We start from the raw sequence: 16,116 nt of genomic DNA, 5'->3' as shown, positions 1-16,116 counted from the left end.
ACTGAATATTGAGTGGATTGTCTTTGACATTTACAATAGCACGTATTTATACACAACAAAGCTTAACAGACTATCAACAGATTGACAGCTGTATACTAACAAGCATAACAGAATGACAGCTGTTGACAGCTAGCTCTACACTAATACCAAGTGAAAATTTTCAAGACGACTTGATTCCAAGTAATACTCCTTATCGTGAAGTATGATTGCAGGTATAAACAATGAAGATGTGTTTATTTTAATAAGGGTGGAGAATGTTGGGATGATGAAAATAACATGTATTGAAAAGTCTCACATCGCTTAGAATAACCAAGGGGTGGATGTTAGTGATTATACAATGAACTCTAAGTTCATGATGTTCTTTACCCCAAGTCAAAGACACTTTGAGCTAGTGTTTGACTTTTCTTATTCTCTTGTAATAGAGTGTTGTGAGATGTAGTTAAATTCTTGCTCTGAAAGGTGTGGATATACTTGGGGTCAAAGGGTTGAGAGTGTTTTATGTTTACTCTGAAGGCTGTGGATGTACTTGGGATCAAAGGGTTGAGAGTGTTTTATGTGTGTTGTACAAATTTGCACATAGTGATTATTCTTTGTGGTTCTGGTTTTTTCTCTGTATTTGAAGTTCCACGTTACATTGATAATGTTCTTAATTGATGATGTGTTTTTCCCAACATATTATTTAGTAATAACTAAAATACTTTATTCAAAAAATTATTCAAGTTTATAATTAAATAAAATTATATTGCTTTATAAGTAAAATATTTAAAAGCTAAAATAATATAAAATAAACACAATTTAAATCCAACAGGTTTTAAGCTTTTTAAGGATCTTGAATTTTTTATCCAAACATAAAAATATCATCTAACATCATGACCAATCATGCTCCCAAATCCTATTTTGGAAGCCCCTTTAGCCATAGTATGAGGTATACTTTATTACCTTCCCTCCAAACATATAGATCAAAGTACGACATGAATCATTCCCAAGTAAATTGGGGACATCCTCTTCTCTTCCTAGTCCCATGTTTCATACCTTTGCACTAGACCATGTTTCAAACCTAATTTTACATAAATTTAGAATATATTTAAGTATATATACTTTTAGCACAATTTAATCATTTTTTTTCTACTGTACTTATTAACAAAACTTATTGAGAAATCTTTAAATTTTTGCAACAAAATAGTTTTCATTTAAAATTATATATTGTTATAAACTTAACCCACACAGTTGCTTTATACCCAACTTGAGTGGCATCCTAACAGAATAATAAATTATAGCATTGAATACCAAAAAATAGGAAGACAGAAGCATTAATGCAATGCAAAGACCGCGTCTTGACATTAAATAGGGTTTAATATGATAGTACAAATCACATTGTTTTGCTTGCATGTTGTATCTATCTCTGACATCTATGACAAACAAAGTCAACGTGGACTTCATTATCTCCATGGGGTTCAAGGAACTTAGGGTTTCAGCAAAACGGTTGGTGGAAGGAAATAACTATTTTAGTTTCTTAGACTTTATTATATTCCAATATCTTCTTATTCTAGGATATTTTGGTATGAATCTCTTACAAGATATTACTTTTCACTTTTTTATATATAATTTTTCTTTTTCTGGAATGAAAAAGATGAAATGGGACCGAGTTTGATTATATATCTTCTGTTCTTTAAATAAAGTTTCATATTTATCTTCTTTGGTTGATATTCGATAAATATAAAATTTATATATGTTTTAGTTTTAAATTGTGAATTATGTTTTGTATTTTAAATTTTCATAGATAAAAATATTATCTTTCTTCTTTGTCGTGCTCTATCCCTTTATTACCTTGTTGATAATTTGCAAGACACAAGCTTTTCTCGTCTTGCAAAAAGCCCAACAACATCTGTTGGGTGATTATATTGTAATTTTTTTACTTGCTTTAGTGGATGTGATGAATGGATGGTTACAAATGCTAACTTGTAATTGTTATTTTTTTAAATCTTACCGATTATTTTTATATGAAACAAACAAAGTATTGATTTTATTGAAATGGTTTTGGTAATTTGTAATGGTTTCGGTCACTATAAGAAAATGTTTCATTAACAGCTAATTTTAGTAATCAAAAGTTATTAGTCACTATAATGACCAATTTATATATCAATTTTAAAAAAAATTATTGGTTACTAAAATAGTTACTATTATGAATAAAAAATTATAATTGGTCGTTAATTGATCATTAATTAATTAGAGACTAATTTAGAAACCAATTCTTTTTTGTAACAAAAATCTTGGTAGCTAATGTTTAGTGACCAATTTTTTTTGGTAGCTAAAACCTTAGTAGCTAAATTTTAAAAACCAATTTAGAGACCAATTATTATTTTTTTATTTATAATAGTAACCAATAATTTTTTCTTTTATAAAATGATATATAAATTGGTCACTATAGTGATTAACAACTTTTGGTCACTAAAATTAATTAATAATGAGACTTTTTCTTGTAGTGGGTGTTCACACATATAGAAAAGATTAATGTAGTGAGTCTATATAGAAAGTATGAACACCTAAAACTCTTTACCGTCAATAACATCTCTAAAGGTCCTACTCAATTTGCATCATTTGAAGTTCAATCACCATAAATAACAAATGTTCTTAGATTGGGAGAATCATTTGAACCATGTCATAGGCTTAAGAGTAACCTACAAAAGATCTTTCAAAGCTTTAGGTTGACTAAAATAAATAGACGGCAATACAATTTGAGAGTGTTATGACAAATCATATTAGGCTAATAGGGAAAAAATATGGAATTGCTAACTTTATTGCACATGTTGATAAGAAATAAAGGATATTAGGTATTTGAAAAGGATGTGAAAGTAATGACATGAACTTGAAATTTGTTGAATTCAATAAGAGATAAGTCTTGTTGCACTAGTTAGGATGATGATAATTGATTAGCTTCTTTTAAAATTGTTGAAAATGAAGTCTTGAATTATTTTTTGTAAATATTAATTGTATTATTTTTTAATTAATTAGGTTGATACTTGAAAATAAAATCAAAAATTAATCTAATTGATCCAACACAATTTAACACACTCCATAGTGGATAAATTTAGATTGGAAAACCAACAATTTATTCAAAAAGAAAAACAATCATCAAATGGTGGTATTACTATTGATTTTTCTCACCCTTATAAGAAAGGTTCACATGAAACTTCAATCCCTGTAGAAAGAAGGGATTTAAATTGTAATTTGATAGCTTTGATTTTGAATTTGAAGATTAACTTTGATAAAAGTTTTTTCTAAAGTGAAAAAGAAAAAGGAATATATCCCATTGGATCATTACGTGAGGATTGTAAATAACTCTTAGACTTATTAATAATAACTATCATTTAAAATAATATAATAAAAAACTTAAAAATATTTAAGAATTTAAATTAAAATGTGATATAATACCAATGAAAGTAAATTAAAATATGACATAATTATTAATATTTGAAGAGATTTACTATAAGTAAAATTTAAATCTATAAGAAATCTCAATTACTAATCGTAAAATATATACGATGGGTTACATTATTTTTTTAAGAGCATTAGTATGATTTATATTTTTTTTTTATTACGATTATTATTTACTATTCTTATTATTGTAATCATGACAATTATGGTGTACTAAGAAAAATAGTGTAAATTGCGGTAATTATTTTTATAAAATGTGACGATTTTATCTCTCATAATTTAGATCGATAATGAGTTTGAATATTATCGTAATTCATGTCGTCACAAACTATAACTTTGATCAAAATAAGAAAAATTTAAAATTAATGATTTGATTGAAAGAGAAATTGATAAAATTGAAAAAAATGTTACTTACAAACATCATAATTTACATATAAATTATGATGGTTATCGAAAAATAATAAATGACAGTTAAAATCGTTACATTTTACATGTAAAATATGACAGTTTTTCAATTGTCGTCTTATATTATAAAAAATGGTAATTTTCAACGACTGTCATATTAAAATCGTCAGAATTTATATGATTTTTAGGTTAAACATTCTTATTGAATTTATATGATTTTTTTAGTGTAAACATTGTTATTGTTATATCAAGACAGTAGTGATAAATGAGAAAAAAAAATTATGTAACGACGATGACAACATCATGATGAAAATGATTATACTTCTAATAGATGCAACAATATGTTGCTAATCTATTTGACACAACACAACCTTAATTTAAAATTTTGCAATAACTAAAATATATTTCAATATAGGAAGATTGTGATCTTTTTATTAATTTTATATTTTGTAAACTCTTAAAACTTAATGGTCATATAAAATTTCAATTTGAATTCCTATGTATTTTAGTCTTAACTGTTTATGAATTTTAATTTGATGATTGTATTATTTGGATTATTTATGAAACAAAAAATAATTTATGCACCGGAGATGTGATACAAATTCCAAGTATAGGTCTACAATTTAGTTAAAATAATGGGAACGAATAAAATTTTGGTTAAATTTATATTTCAATTGTAATCATGAGATTGATTACTTTTTGATCTATGGATGAATCACCATGAAAAAAAATTCAAAGCGTAGTGTGGAAGGAATTTTGAAAAAACGGCTTAAACCATTTGTGTGGCCTTAATGAATAATGGTCCAACAACACAATAGTGGGTTCATGACACAAGGTCCATTAATCCCACTTACTCACTCAACTCATCAATTTAAACAATTCAATAATTTCTTCTAGTGGGGTGGGCAAGAAAAATAAATTAATATATATAAAAAAATATTATTATGATTGTCAAAAACCTAACATTACTTTTTTTTTTCTTTTTTGCCATCTTTGCAGTATTATAGGTTAAAAAAGAGGAAAATAACAAGTTAATGTCAATGCATATGCAACTGCAAGATGGATAAGTAAATAAAAGTCTGAAATTGGGATGTTACCCTCCCATATTTATCCCCATAATATTGTTAGTTATACCTAATGTCATATCAGTATATATATATATATATATATATATATATATATATATATATATATATAATAATAAAATATTTGTAATATAATATTCAGTTTTCTTAACTTAATAAAGGATAAAAAATAGTTTATCACAATTATTCATTGTTCTAATAAATGATCAAATACGACATTATCCGGAATACATCAATAATCAAGTTTAATAGAAAAAAAAATAATATAAACAACATTCACAGAAATTCAAAGCAGTTAGGGATATGCAATTGATTGACACAAGAAAGTTTGATGTAAAATTTTCATTTTAGTAACATTTCATTTGAGGAAAGATGTTCCATTCATCTTCACTCCACCTTTACAACGAGTGATGTGTAATTGACTCGATTGACGAATTTATTAATAAAATTATAGATAAATTTAAAATATATAATTACTGACAGATTTATCAATAAATCTTCAAAAATTAATTATAAACAAATCTTAAAAAAATTAATTATGAATGAATTTATCGATAAATTTTAAAAAAGTTAATTACAGAATGATTTTACTATAATATAGTCAAAATAAAAAGTTTTATTGACAAAATTTATGAACAAAAACATACATTCATAATAAAATTTTATGGATAAAAATTATTAATAATATTTTTGTTGATAATTAAAATTCTAAAATTTGTTGATAAATTATTTGATCGACAATTTTTTTTGTTTGGTAAAATTTTCTTTCAATAATACAATATTTCCTTATATTGATTAGATAACAAAGTTGGTCCTATCATCGAAATGACAAAAAGAATTCCTTGATTGCTCTGGAGTAATAAAATCTCGTTGTCAATAAGTATAATAAAAATAACTTCTCATTTTAAACTAAGCATAATGTTGCCAAGGACTTGATATGTAAACGATATAGTTAAATAACGAAACAAAGTAACAATTTAATTCCTCAATTACAAAAAAGAAAAAAAGAAGATAAAAACTCATTTTAGAAATATAAAAAATTAATAGAAAATCAATTAAATACAATAAATTTACGATGTAATTAAAATAAGTAAACTAGAGAAACTCAATTAAAATAAATAAATTTACTATATAACTTAATTGAGGCAACAACAAAATTTACATCTTAATTTTCTCTCTATTCATTGTACAATTTGTTTTACAAATAATATGTCCCCCTAGTAAATGATAATGGTGTAATTGAAGAGTATTAAGAGTGGTTCTCACTTGCATCATCAACACTTGTGTTTATACACTTACTGAATGAGATTCGAAAGTTCTTGATCAAAATTTTGCCTTTCTTCATTCCGCCTTTGTGATTGCTTCACCACATGCACACACACAACTTTTGATTGGAAGAAAGATCATTATCAATGGATGACAATAATTACAAATTTAATTCCGATCCAACAAAACCAACAGCTACAAGCATAGTCCGTGAAGATCGCAATAGCCAACCAATGGAAGATAATGCAAAGTGGAGTTGTCATGTTTTCATGATAGTGATGTTGAAACAAAACCCACCACTTACATTGGTGGAGATTTAACCAAAAATTTGATCACAAGTCACACTTCTTCATTCATGATGCTAACTATAGCACCACCAATCAGAAAAAAAGAAAATCTACCCATAACATGTTATTACCCGTGACATCACTAGTTCAAAAGTTTATGCATTAATGCTTGTTACCATAAGAAGGAAAAGAGAAAAACATAACTCAGTTGTAAAAAGCTTTCCAAATGATTGATACTGTTTGGTCAGTTCATGAATTCAAAACTCAGAATAAATGAATTGAAAACCACACCGTACCAAAGAAAGAAAGTTTTGGTTGATATTTCACATGGCATTTGAAGAAGTGAGTACAAGGAAATTCTATAGCTGCACCCTTCAAGTCAAAGGGACACATGCTATTCATATATCACCCATTAGGTCCAACATAGATGGCCCAAATTGTTCAAAGATCTATTGCTAAAACTTGCTTAATTCATAGAGTTTGATGCTATCGATGTTTTTTTATACCCTTTGTGTATGAGCTATATTCATTGGCTCTTGCCATATTTTAAAGAGGATTTACACGCACTATTTAGTATTATTCAATGAAGTTTATTACAAATCATTTTTTAACTGATTGTGAAAAGTGATTAAAAAGAGAGTATTACTATTTACATCCTGTCGCAAACTAAATTTATTTTAAACACAAGTTCAGAGCTTGTGAGAAAAAAAAAATGATTGATTAAAAGTGTGCTATGGAAATATTGAAATTGCATTAAATAAACAGTTTACACTTTCAATACCGAAAAAGGAAGTAAATGTAGTATTGGATTGGAGTGCCGTCCAACATAACTATACAACAAACACACACCATGTCAAGTAACGAGTGAACGAGTGATCATGTTGTGAAACTAAGATACAATACTCAAGTTAATAAAGGATAAAGCCTTGTTACTTTAGTTCAAGCCGAGTGATCAAAGACAAAAAATATCGAACCAGTTTAATTGGTTTAATCCCGACTATAAGTTGATCAAATCTAATCAAACCCGAGACTTATCTTCATTAATCAATTATTCCATGGCTTCGACACTGTAAAGAAAAATAGGGTCCTAACTTTTTGCGACAAGAGGTTTACTACATTTACCATGATAACCTTCTTTCTCCCAAAATATGACTCTTTTATTTTTCGGTTATGTTTTGTCTCTTTGTGTTTTTTTCTTCCCTTAACATGTGCTTCTCATCCATGTGGAATCTTGATTGTCATCAATATCCAGCTAAGTTGCAACTCACACTTAAGAATTTTGGTCATGTTTTCGCTGTCACTAATAATGGAGTCACACATTGGGATATTTTTTTTCCCATGCATTTAGTCTCTCTTCAACTACCATGAGCCTTCGCCAAAACCCCACATACGTTCAAAAGCCGATTGAACTTTATCTTCACACCCACCAAGAAAGTAACATGTCTAGAAACTTGGGACATAAAAAAAGAAGTAATGAAGAAAAGCATTCACTCTTTGCCACAGTATAAGTAAATCATTGTAGCATTCCGCCACCACCACTATGATATCAAACCCATTCTTACCTTCTCTGTTCTACTATTAATTCTAAACACGAATCCTTGCAAGAAATATGTGTTCACAGTTGCAAGAAGATAACACAAGTTTTTTTTTCTTCTCTCTTCTTTTCAACAGACAAGTTTATATTTCTAATAACTTTTATTGTGTCGTAAATAGCATGTGAATAATAATTTGTTTTGGCAATGTTGATGCATGTGGGTGGTGTCCCATGAAAAATATGATTACTACCTTATTATTGATATAAATGAAAATGGCCATTTAATCAGTGACTGCAAGTGAACTCTCACATAAAACGCACTTGTCTCACATTGCGGCGTTAATCAATGACATATCCAATAAACACACCATGAAACCACAATAAAGAACCATTTAAGGAATAATAAAGTTCAGACTTGGATATGATAATGATGTCCTAAGGTATCAAATCCCACCCCTAGTCAAACAACATAAAACAAAAGTAAAAATTAGGACTCTTTCCTATTTATGTCTCAAAAATTACCAGGAAAAAGAAACTAATTGGGTACATAAACTATCGTCTACATCCTCTTCCTAGTACTTTGAGGAAAATATTATTGAAAAAGTAAATACATCTAATATCTTGAAAAACTTAAGAAACATTCAACATTTTATTCATTAGTTCGTGGATTAGGAAGATTTTGTAGGAGAATTCAAAATTATAAAACAAAACAAAAGAAAGATCTACCTGGTATACACATAGGAGTACAGATCAATGACATTGACATATCAAATGTCATAAATCACCTATATTCTCAACTTACACAATGAACAACATCATCCTATCCAAGGAATTGGAACTTCAAGAAAATATAAGAGTCTTTTTGACATATGATCCCCCCAAAAATTATAAATTTCAATTTATAATTTAAAAGCACTGACAAATTAGAATAATTAAATTCGTTTGGAGAAAAAAAAAGAAGAGATTACAGAATCCAATTACCCATTTCCATATCCATACAAGGGGCAATAAAAAGAAAAGTCCGGCAACAAATACCATTGATTTAAAGAAATGATTTCATTTCAATTGCAATTGTTACATGAAAAGAAATTTGAAACATAGTAATCTTCTCTATAGTCGGGGGTAAGAAGTGAGGGATGAAAAAATGTTTAGAGAGAAACATGTAGAAGGTTTAAAAAACGAAAATAATGTTACATAAGGAGTATGGAATTTCACCTATCGTGTAGGGCAATTACCACCACTGATGAACAAGAACTCCACTTTGTCTAAGGGAATTGAAGAGCTGCAAGCATTGATCATATGTTTTCTCATACTTAGAACTCCTCTGCCCAGGACAACACCTCTGCCATCTATTGTAATGGCATTCGAGGAAAATTTCATCTATCAAACATATAGCTCCAGTTTTAAACAACCTCGGAATCAGATCAAATTCAGTACCCTCAACATCCATCTTCATCACAACAAAATCGTTCTTTGTAACAGTCTTCTTCAACCATTGAGCAAAATCAAATCCCTGAATCTTCTCCACTTCGCCATCAAACTCCTCCTTCCCCAAAGACTGCACAGGCCGAATCCTACCCATCCCCCTGCCTTTAACCTCGACATGCTCCCCAGGATCACGATGAATCTCAAACGTCAATGTTTCGTTCTTCACCCATGCAGCGTAAGGAACCAAAGTGATCCCCTTCTTCAACCCATACTCCGGATGAAAAGTCTTGTCAGCTTCAATAGCATACACATGGAAGGTCTTGTTCTGTTTAGGATACTGTTTCCTAAACCAAGACCCTATGCTAGAGCCATAGCTTCTAGCTCCAACATCAACATACAAATACCTGTTCTTAAAGCTTATATCAACCATTGAAGGAAGGTACTTTATGTTCTTCACATTCCTTTTCAAAGTAATCCAAGGCTTTAAAGGCTCCTCCGATATCAAAGGCTCGGCAATCTTAACCAAATCATGCTTATAACCAGGAACATAACATTTTCCATTTGAATCACCAAAATCAAATTTACCAGCACCATCACCACACTCTTTTTTCAAAACAATTTCACGTATATACGGCATTGAAGAATCAAAGCCTTCTAAGCCATGCAACTTCACTACTCTGAAACAATGGAACAAATCAAGGAACGAATTAAAACTATACGTATCTTTAGGGTTTGCAAAATGGAACACTGCGAACCCTCCAGGTTTCAGCGTCCGGTCGATCTCCGCCGCGAAATCCGCCGGCTTCGCCGACTGCACGAACGAATCCTCGCCGGAGAACACGAAATCGAAGGTCCTATTGCCGAACGGAATCCGTTCACCTCGGCCAAACTTCACAAGCGGCTTCACCCCCTTCCTCGCAATTCCGACGGCGTCTTTCACGCCGATCTCCCTCAACGAGAAGACGTCGCGTCCGGTCGGCGTTTCCACGCACAGCGACTTCGACTGCGGCGAGAGGTAACCGCCGGCAATCAGGTCCTGAAAAGCGGAAGAGTAAAACCGAACGCCTTTGATCCAGTCCTTGCTGGTGTAAAGCTCGGGCTGCAGTGAACCGCCGCCGGAGGCAGACTCGACAGCAAGGGGACCGGTGCCGGCGGTGACGAGGCTGAGAGTCTGCGGCAGAGAGAAAAAACAGAAGTCGCCGATATTGCAAGACTCGCCAGCGACGGCGATGATGTAAGCGAAACGAACGCCGATGATCAAAACGCCGAAAAGGAGAAACCGTACGAGAAAGTTCCGGAGAGAACTAGGCTTGCCTGCGGACTGTTCCATGGTAAAACAGCGCACTTTTTTCTCACAGAATAATCAATAAGAAAAAAAAATGGCGGAATCAAAAAGGAACGAAAATGGAAAAAGAAGATGGATTATGGCTTTTCCTTTTATCGAGAGCAGAATCGAGCTGAAGTGTGGTTGGCGCCGATTAGGGGTTTAGGTTGGGTGGCAGAAATTGGGAAATAGAGAGGCGAGCGAGGGGCAAAACGGGAAAACATAATTCACAAATGAATATGCGGTGGCTTTCTTTTCTACGTTGTAAGGGAGTTTTTGCTACGGAGAAGCGAAGAGCGAGTTCATGACTCGGAGAGTGTGACTCGGTGGTGGTGGTGGTTTTTGCAGAGAAAAAAGGAAAGGCGTGTGAAAAGTAACCGGATTGTGCTGCGTGGATAAAGGAAGAAGAGCGAGATAATCTAATATTCTCTTTTCCGCAATTGGCTCCGAGAATTTTTAAAATTGCAAGAATGCCACTGCCACGTCACTTTCCTTTTTTCTTTATTTACAGTGACAGAGACAAATGTAATGTGGTGTTGGAGGGTTAGTTATGTCCACGCAGGCAATGCAAAACTGTTTGATATTTTTTTTGCGATGTGTCTGTGTGATGTTTTGTTTTGCTTCCTGCTGGGTCCGTCTTTCATGAACTGTGTTCGTCGAAATCTATAAAAATGTTTGATATTATTGCTCACATTTTCAATATTCGTGTTGCATAAGATATATGATTTAAAAAAGATTTTCGTGAAGCATCTAATCTAATGTCAAAGATTGCAAGCAAAGGAAGCAAACTCCAAAAGTTTAATAAGCATATCAAATTAAGTAATTATGGAATGAAATGAATGTAAATCAATTTTATCCGTGTTACTTTATATTAATATGGCAACTTTCGGTTTATCACAACTATACTCTATGAAAATTTAGTTTAATATGGGAAACAAGGAAAATAAATAAATAAAAAAGAAAAGTAACAAAAGCTGTTGACAGTAGTACACAAATGTTAATTATTCGTGAAAGGAAAAGGATTCATTCATGTTGGACGAATTTCAATTTACAGATATGAAAATAAAGATTTATTGAGTTTTGAATGTAAAATATGCGCGTAAAGATAGAATAGTCTTAACTGTGAGAAAAAAAAAAGTTGTCCTGTTAGACAAATAGTATGTGAAATACATATCCAAATAAAATATAAAATAAAGTATCAAGAATGTCAACTAAAAACAAATTGAAAAATAAAGAAATATATCTATCTAGTTTGATCGTGTGAGATAAATTTTTTTACTAATAATTACATATTTAATATTCAAAATTAATACAAGGCAAAATAAATTTGGAGTTACATACTTTACAAAAACTCATATGTAGAGATGAATATCTAAAAAAATTAATAAAGATTAAGATTTAAAATTATATTTAATATATATATATATATTATAATCTTGATTAATATTATTATTATTATTTATTTTTAACTTTTAGGTTATTTCTGAATATTTTTCTAATTTTTGGAGTTCGTCTTGATTTTTTTTTTCATGAAAGAGTATTACTAAGACAACGATTAAGGGAAAATCATTTTTTTATCAATGAGAATATTCACTAAAGAAGTTAACTTTCTTTTTAGGTTGTTATCGGATGAAAATTATTTTTGACTAATAAAGATTTTAGTTAGAGTATAAGTTTTTCTGAACTCTCAAATCTCAAAATTTCTCTTTTTTCTTGTTTTGGTTCCATTTGAGAGATTTTGTTGTTGAATGCGAGATCAAAATTGAATAAACGAATATTGTTATTCTAGATTTGTGTTGATATATTTAATTTGTGAATCATGCACTATGGGAGTTAATACTTTTCTTGGTTTTCTAAGTTTTTTAAACAATTTCTTGAAAAACATTGGAATTAAACTCCAATTATATGCTTTTACTTAGTCCTATTGTAAGTTGCTTAAAGTGACAAGTTTTTTTCAATTTAGTATAAACTATTTTTTAGTTCAATTATTCAATGTAATAATGTGTATGTTATGATTTAAAGTGATATTAAGATGTTTGATTGAGATGTTTTTAAGAAGCTTATGAATGATAAATACACATGTGTCAAGTACAACCACTTTTATTTAATAAAGACCTCCTAACTTTCTTGAGTTTTAAATTTTTGTAAATGAAAACCTCAATAAGAAATTAATGGAGAATTTATTACACATCTAAAAAATATGCACATGCCTGAATATTAAATGTCTTAAGTTTATGTTTGCATACTTGTAACAAGTCAAATGTTAATATCTCATTAAAACACATGTTTATTACAACTACTGAGGAAGGTATCAATTAATATGTTTTGGGTCTTATTAAGTACAGATTAAGGATAATTAACATGCATTGAATACTACAAAAGTATAACTATATATAGTTATGTGTGATATTAAATAAAATTTGACTTAATAACCATTAATGTAATTTATAAAATCTGACTTAATAATCATTTATTTTATTTTATTTTATTTAAAGGATAAAATGTCCATAAGTGTTGTATATGTGTGTTTAATATTTTATTTAATACTCACCAACAAAAGTTAAAAAATAATTAAATAATAAAATAACTATATTTTAATGTTGCTAAAAATTAAATATAAATAAATATAAGAAAGTCTAAATTGACAGAAAAATCAACAAAAAGAAAAATAGTGTTAAACATTTAAAAGTTTACAAAAAAAAAGTTAGTAAAGATTTTTCTTTTTTTTTTGCATTTTAGTAAAGATCTAAAAATTTCAAAGTTCATGTTTTGTATCAAAAAGTTATTGTCTAAAAATTTAAAAGGGTATTTTTATCTTTATAAAATCTATTATATACATTTATATTACTTTAATTAATATACTTAATTATTCAAGTTTTTAATGTAACAATGATAGAACCAATAGACATTAATTATTCCTTAACCAGTGTCACTTATTAACATTCTCCATATTTTTTTAATACACATATTTGATTTGTAGTTAAAAATATGAATTAAATAATTTATTATAACATTTATTTATAGTCATTGGAATATAACTTACTTGTTTATCATATTAATTGATGAGACTAAATATGTTTTACTCTTGGACTTTTAGTAAAATTGGAGTTAATTCCTTCTAAGTCTTTGACGAAGTTGAGTTTTCTAATCTTATAAATACGTGAATTTAATAATTTTAACAATTTTAATAAATTTAGTTAAGTTTATTTAGTATTTTAGATGTATTTCAGGTAACATTTGAGTAGTTTATACTATGACACATTTTCGCTTTAAATGTTAGTTGAGAAACATATTTGGAATGTCAAATAAATTTAATAAAATTTAATTAAAATGACTAAATTCACATTCTTATAAATAAAAGATTAAATTGATCCAAAAGTTTGAAAAAAGACTAATTATATTTTTTTTATCAAAAGTTAAGTGATCAAAATATACTTAACCCTAATTTACGTATAATTACCTTATATTTGATAACTAATATTTTCATTTGTTGATTTTATGAAACTTTACTATAATCATGTTTTGTATTACAATAAATCATTGTTAATATATTTAACAATGTATTTTGTATTCGATGAATTTTGATTCAAATTTATTTTTAAATCAAGTTGCAATAGATTTTATAGATTACCAGTAATTAAGTATCACAACTTAAATTATTATTTCAAATTACAGAAAACAACGTATATAACTAAAATTATTTATCATGATATAATATACATATTTAAAATATGTAATTAAAATTTTAAAATATTTAACGTCATTAAATTTTGGAAAACTCAAAACTGTTGACCACCTTTTTAACGTCTACAATTCTCGTGATGAAATGAGAGGGCATTATTGGCATTATATTTGAGCGGTGATTCACTTTTGGAGTACACTGTACGCACATGAATAAGAACCAATCAACGTTCAAGAAGGAAAGAATATTATATAGCCGTTAAAGAATTCTAATGACTAAATTACCCCTATTTCCGTGATCCAACGGCACGTCGTTTGAGGCTTCCGTTGGAGGGGAGTGGTTGAGCGAAACGGTGCGCAGAAGGATAGCAGATAAAGAGAGCGACGGCACACCAGTCACGTGCGATTCGCTCGTTTTGGACGTTGGAAAGTTGGTTGGTGTACCTCCGAACAAATTCCAATGCATTTGGATAAGTTAGGTTTACAAATTCTCACTTTTCATAGATATTTCGTAAAGAAAAAAAAGCTTATTCGATAAAAGAATTTTTGTGTAAGGTTAAATCATATAACATTTTAAATATGATTGAATTTTGTTAAATAAATTCTCCAATTTAATATTTGGAGTAAAAAAGTTTAAAGCATATTCTACTGAAATTAGTGAGTATTTTGTTTCAAATTAATAACCATTTTTCTTTTATTTTGAGGTTGAATAATGACATGTCTTGGATGTTCGTATAATATTGAACTTATTATGCTTATACTTCCAATATTAAGATATTGATTCACATATCAATTCAGTCATAATTGATTCACCTAAACTCCTTGACAATGGATTATTCAAAGTAAGATATTGCCACATTTAGTCAATTATTTTTAGAAATAATAATTAAATGCACATATGTATCAAACTTACTTTATATAATCCACTATATTTGGACATTTGATTATTTCGATGTCCATCCATAACACAATATAACTGATTTTCTATGGAAATAATTAATTTGTTCTTTGAGCCCTTCATTAATATTCTTCTTAACAATTAAAGAAATCATACTCAAAGATAAATCACCCCACATTCTAGAACATTTAAAGAAACATCTTTATGCAATTAAAATATGAATATACACGTATTAATTTCATTATAACTAAGTTAACATGTGATAAAGTATTCAACTTAACTAAAAAGAAAAGGAAAACTCTGGTGTACCAGTACCATGAACAGACAAGTAGTTAGGATTTTAAAAATCGGCACTAAAGCTTTTCATAAAGACATGGAAATGAAGAGATTGGTTTAATTTAAGGGCATTTTAAAAATATATGGTTTTGAATAATGAAAAAAGAGAATGATTTAAACTCTTCTTACCCCTTACTTTGATCTCTTTTGAGCAAATTTTTATTGTTGCAGGTTGATTACAAAAGAAGCAATGAAATTACTTAGATCACGTTATTGTCCACGAAAGGCAAAGTTTTTCTTTTGTAGTGACTATGAAATAATGGGAAAATCTAGATACAAGATTTTTTTGGTTGGCTAAAGGTAGGTGTTATTTATGTTAGACTTGAGGACACTAATGTGATCTTAATTGCACATACAAGAAATTACCATTTGTGGCTAATTTGACTTTTTTAATTTCTTTCCCAAAATTAGTTAAGTTATATTGGAAAAAAATGGAT

At 29.1% G+C, this 16,116-nt stretch overlaps 1 protein-coding gene across 1 annotated transcript; it reads right to left on the bottom strand.

Moving 5' to 3' along the window:
• Nucleotides 1-9,049: 9,049 nt before the first annotated feature.
• On the bottom strand, nucleotides 9,050-11,165 carry LOC114185339 (methyltransferase). Its single transcript, XM_028073007.2, has one exon. The coding sequence runs from the start codon at nucleotides 10,768-10,770 to the stop codon at nucleotides 9,244-9,246; it is 1,527 nt and encodes a 508-aa protein (XP_027928808.1). The 5' UTR covers nucleotides 10,771-11,165; the 3' UTR covers nucleotides 9,050-9,243.
• Nucleotides 11,166-16,116: the final 4,951 nt, after the last annotated feature.

This window comes from Vigna unguiculata, chromosome 5, assembly GCF_037176805.1.
Source record: "Vigna unguiculata cultivar grain cowpea cultivar isolate G323 ecotype 2 chromosome 5, ASM3717680v1, whole genome shotgun sequence".
Lineage (NCBI taxonomy): Eukaryota > Viridiplantae > Streptophyta > Magnoliopsida > Fabales > Fabaceae > Vigna > Vigna unguiculata.
This window is presented reverse-complemented; position numbering and strand designations above follow the sequence as displayed.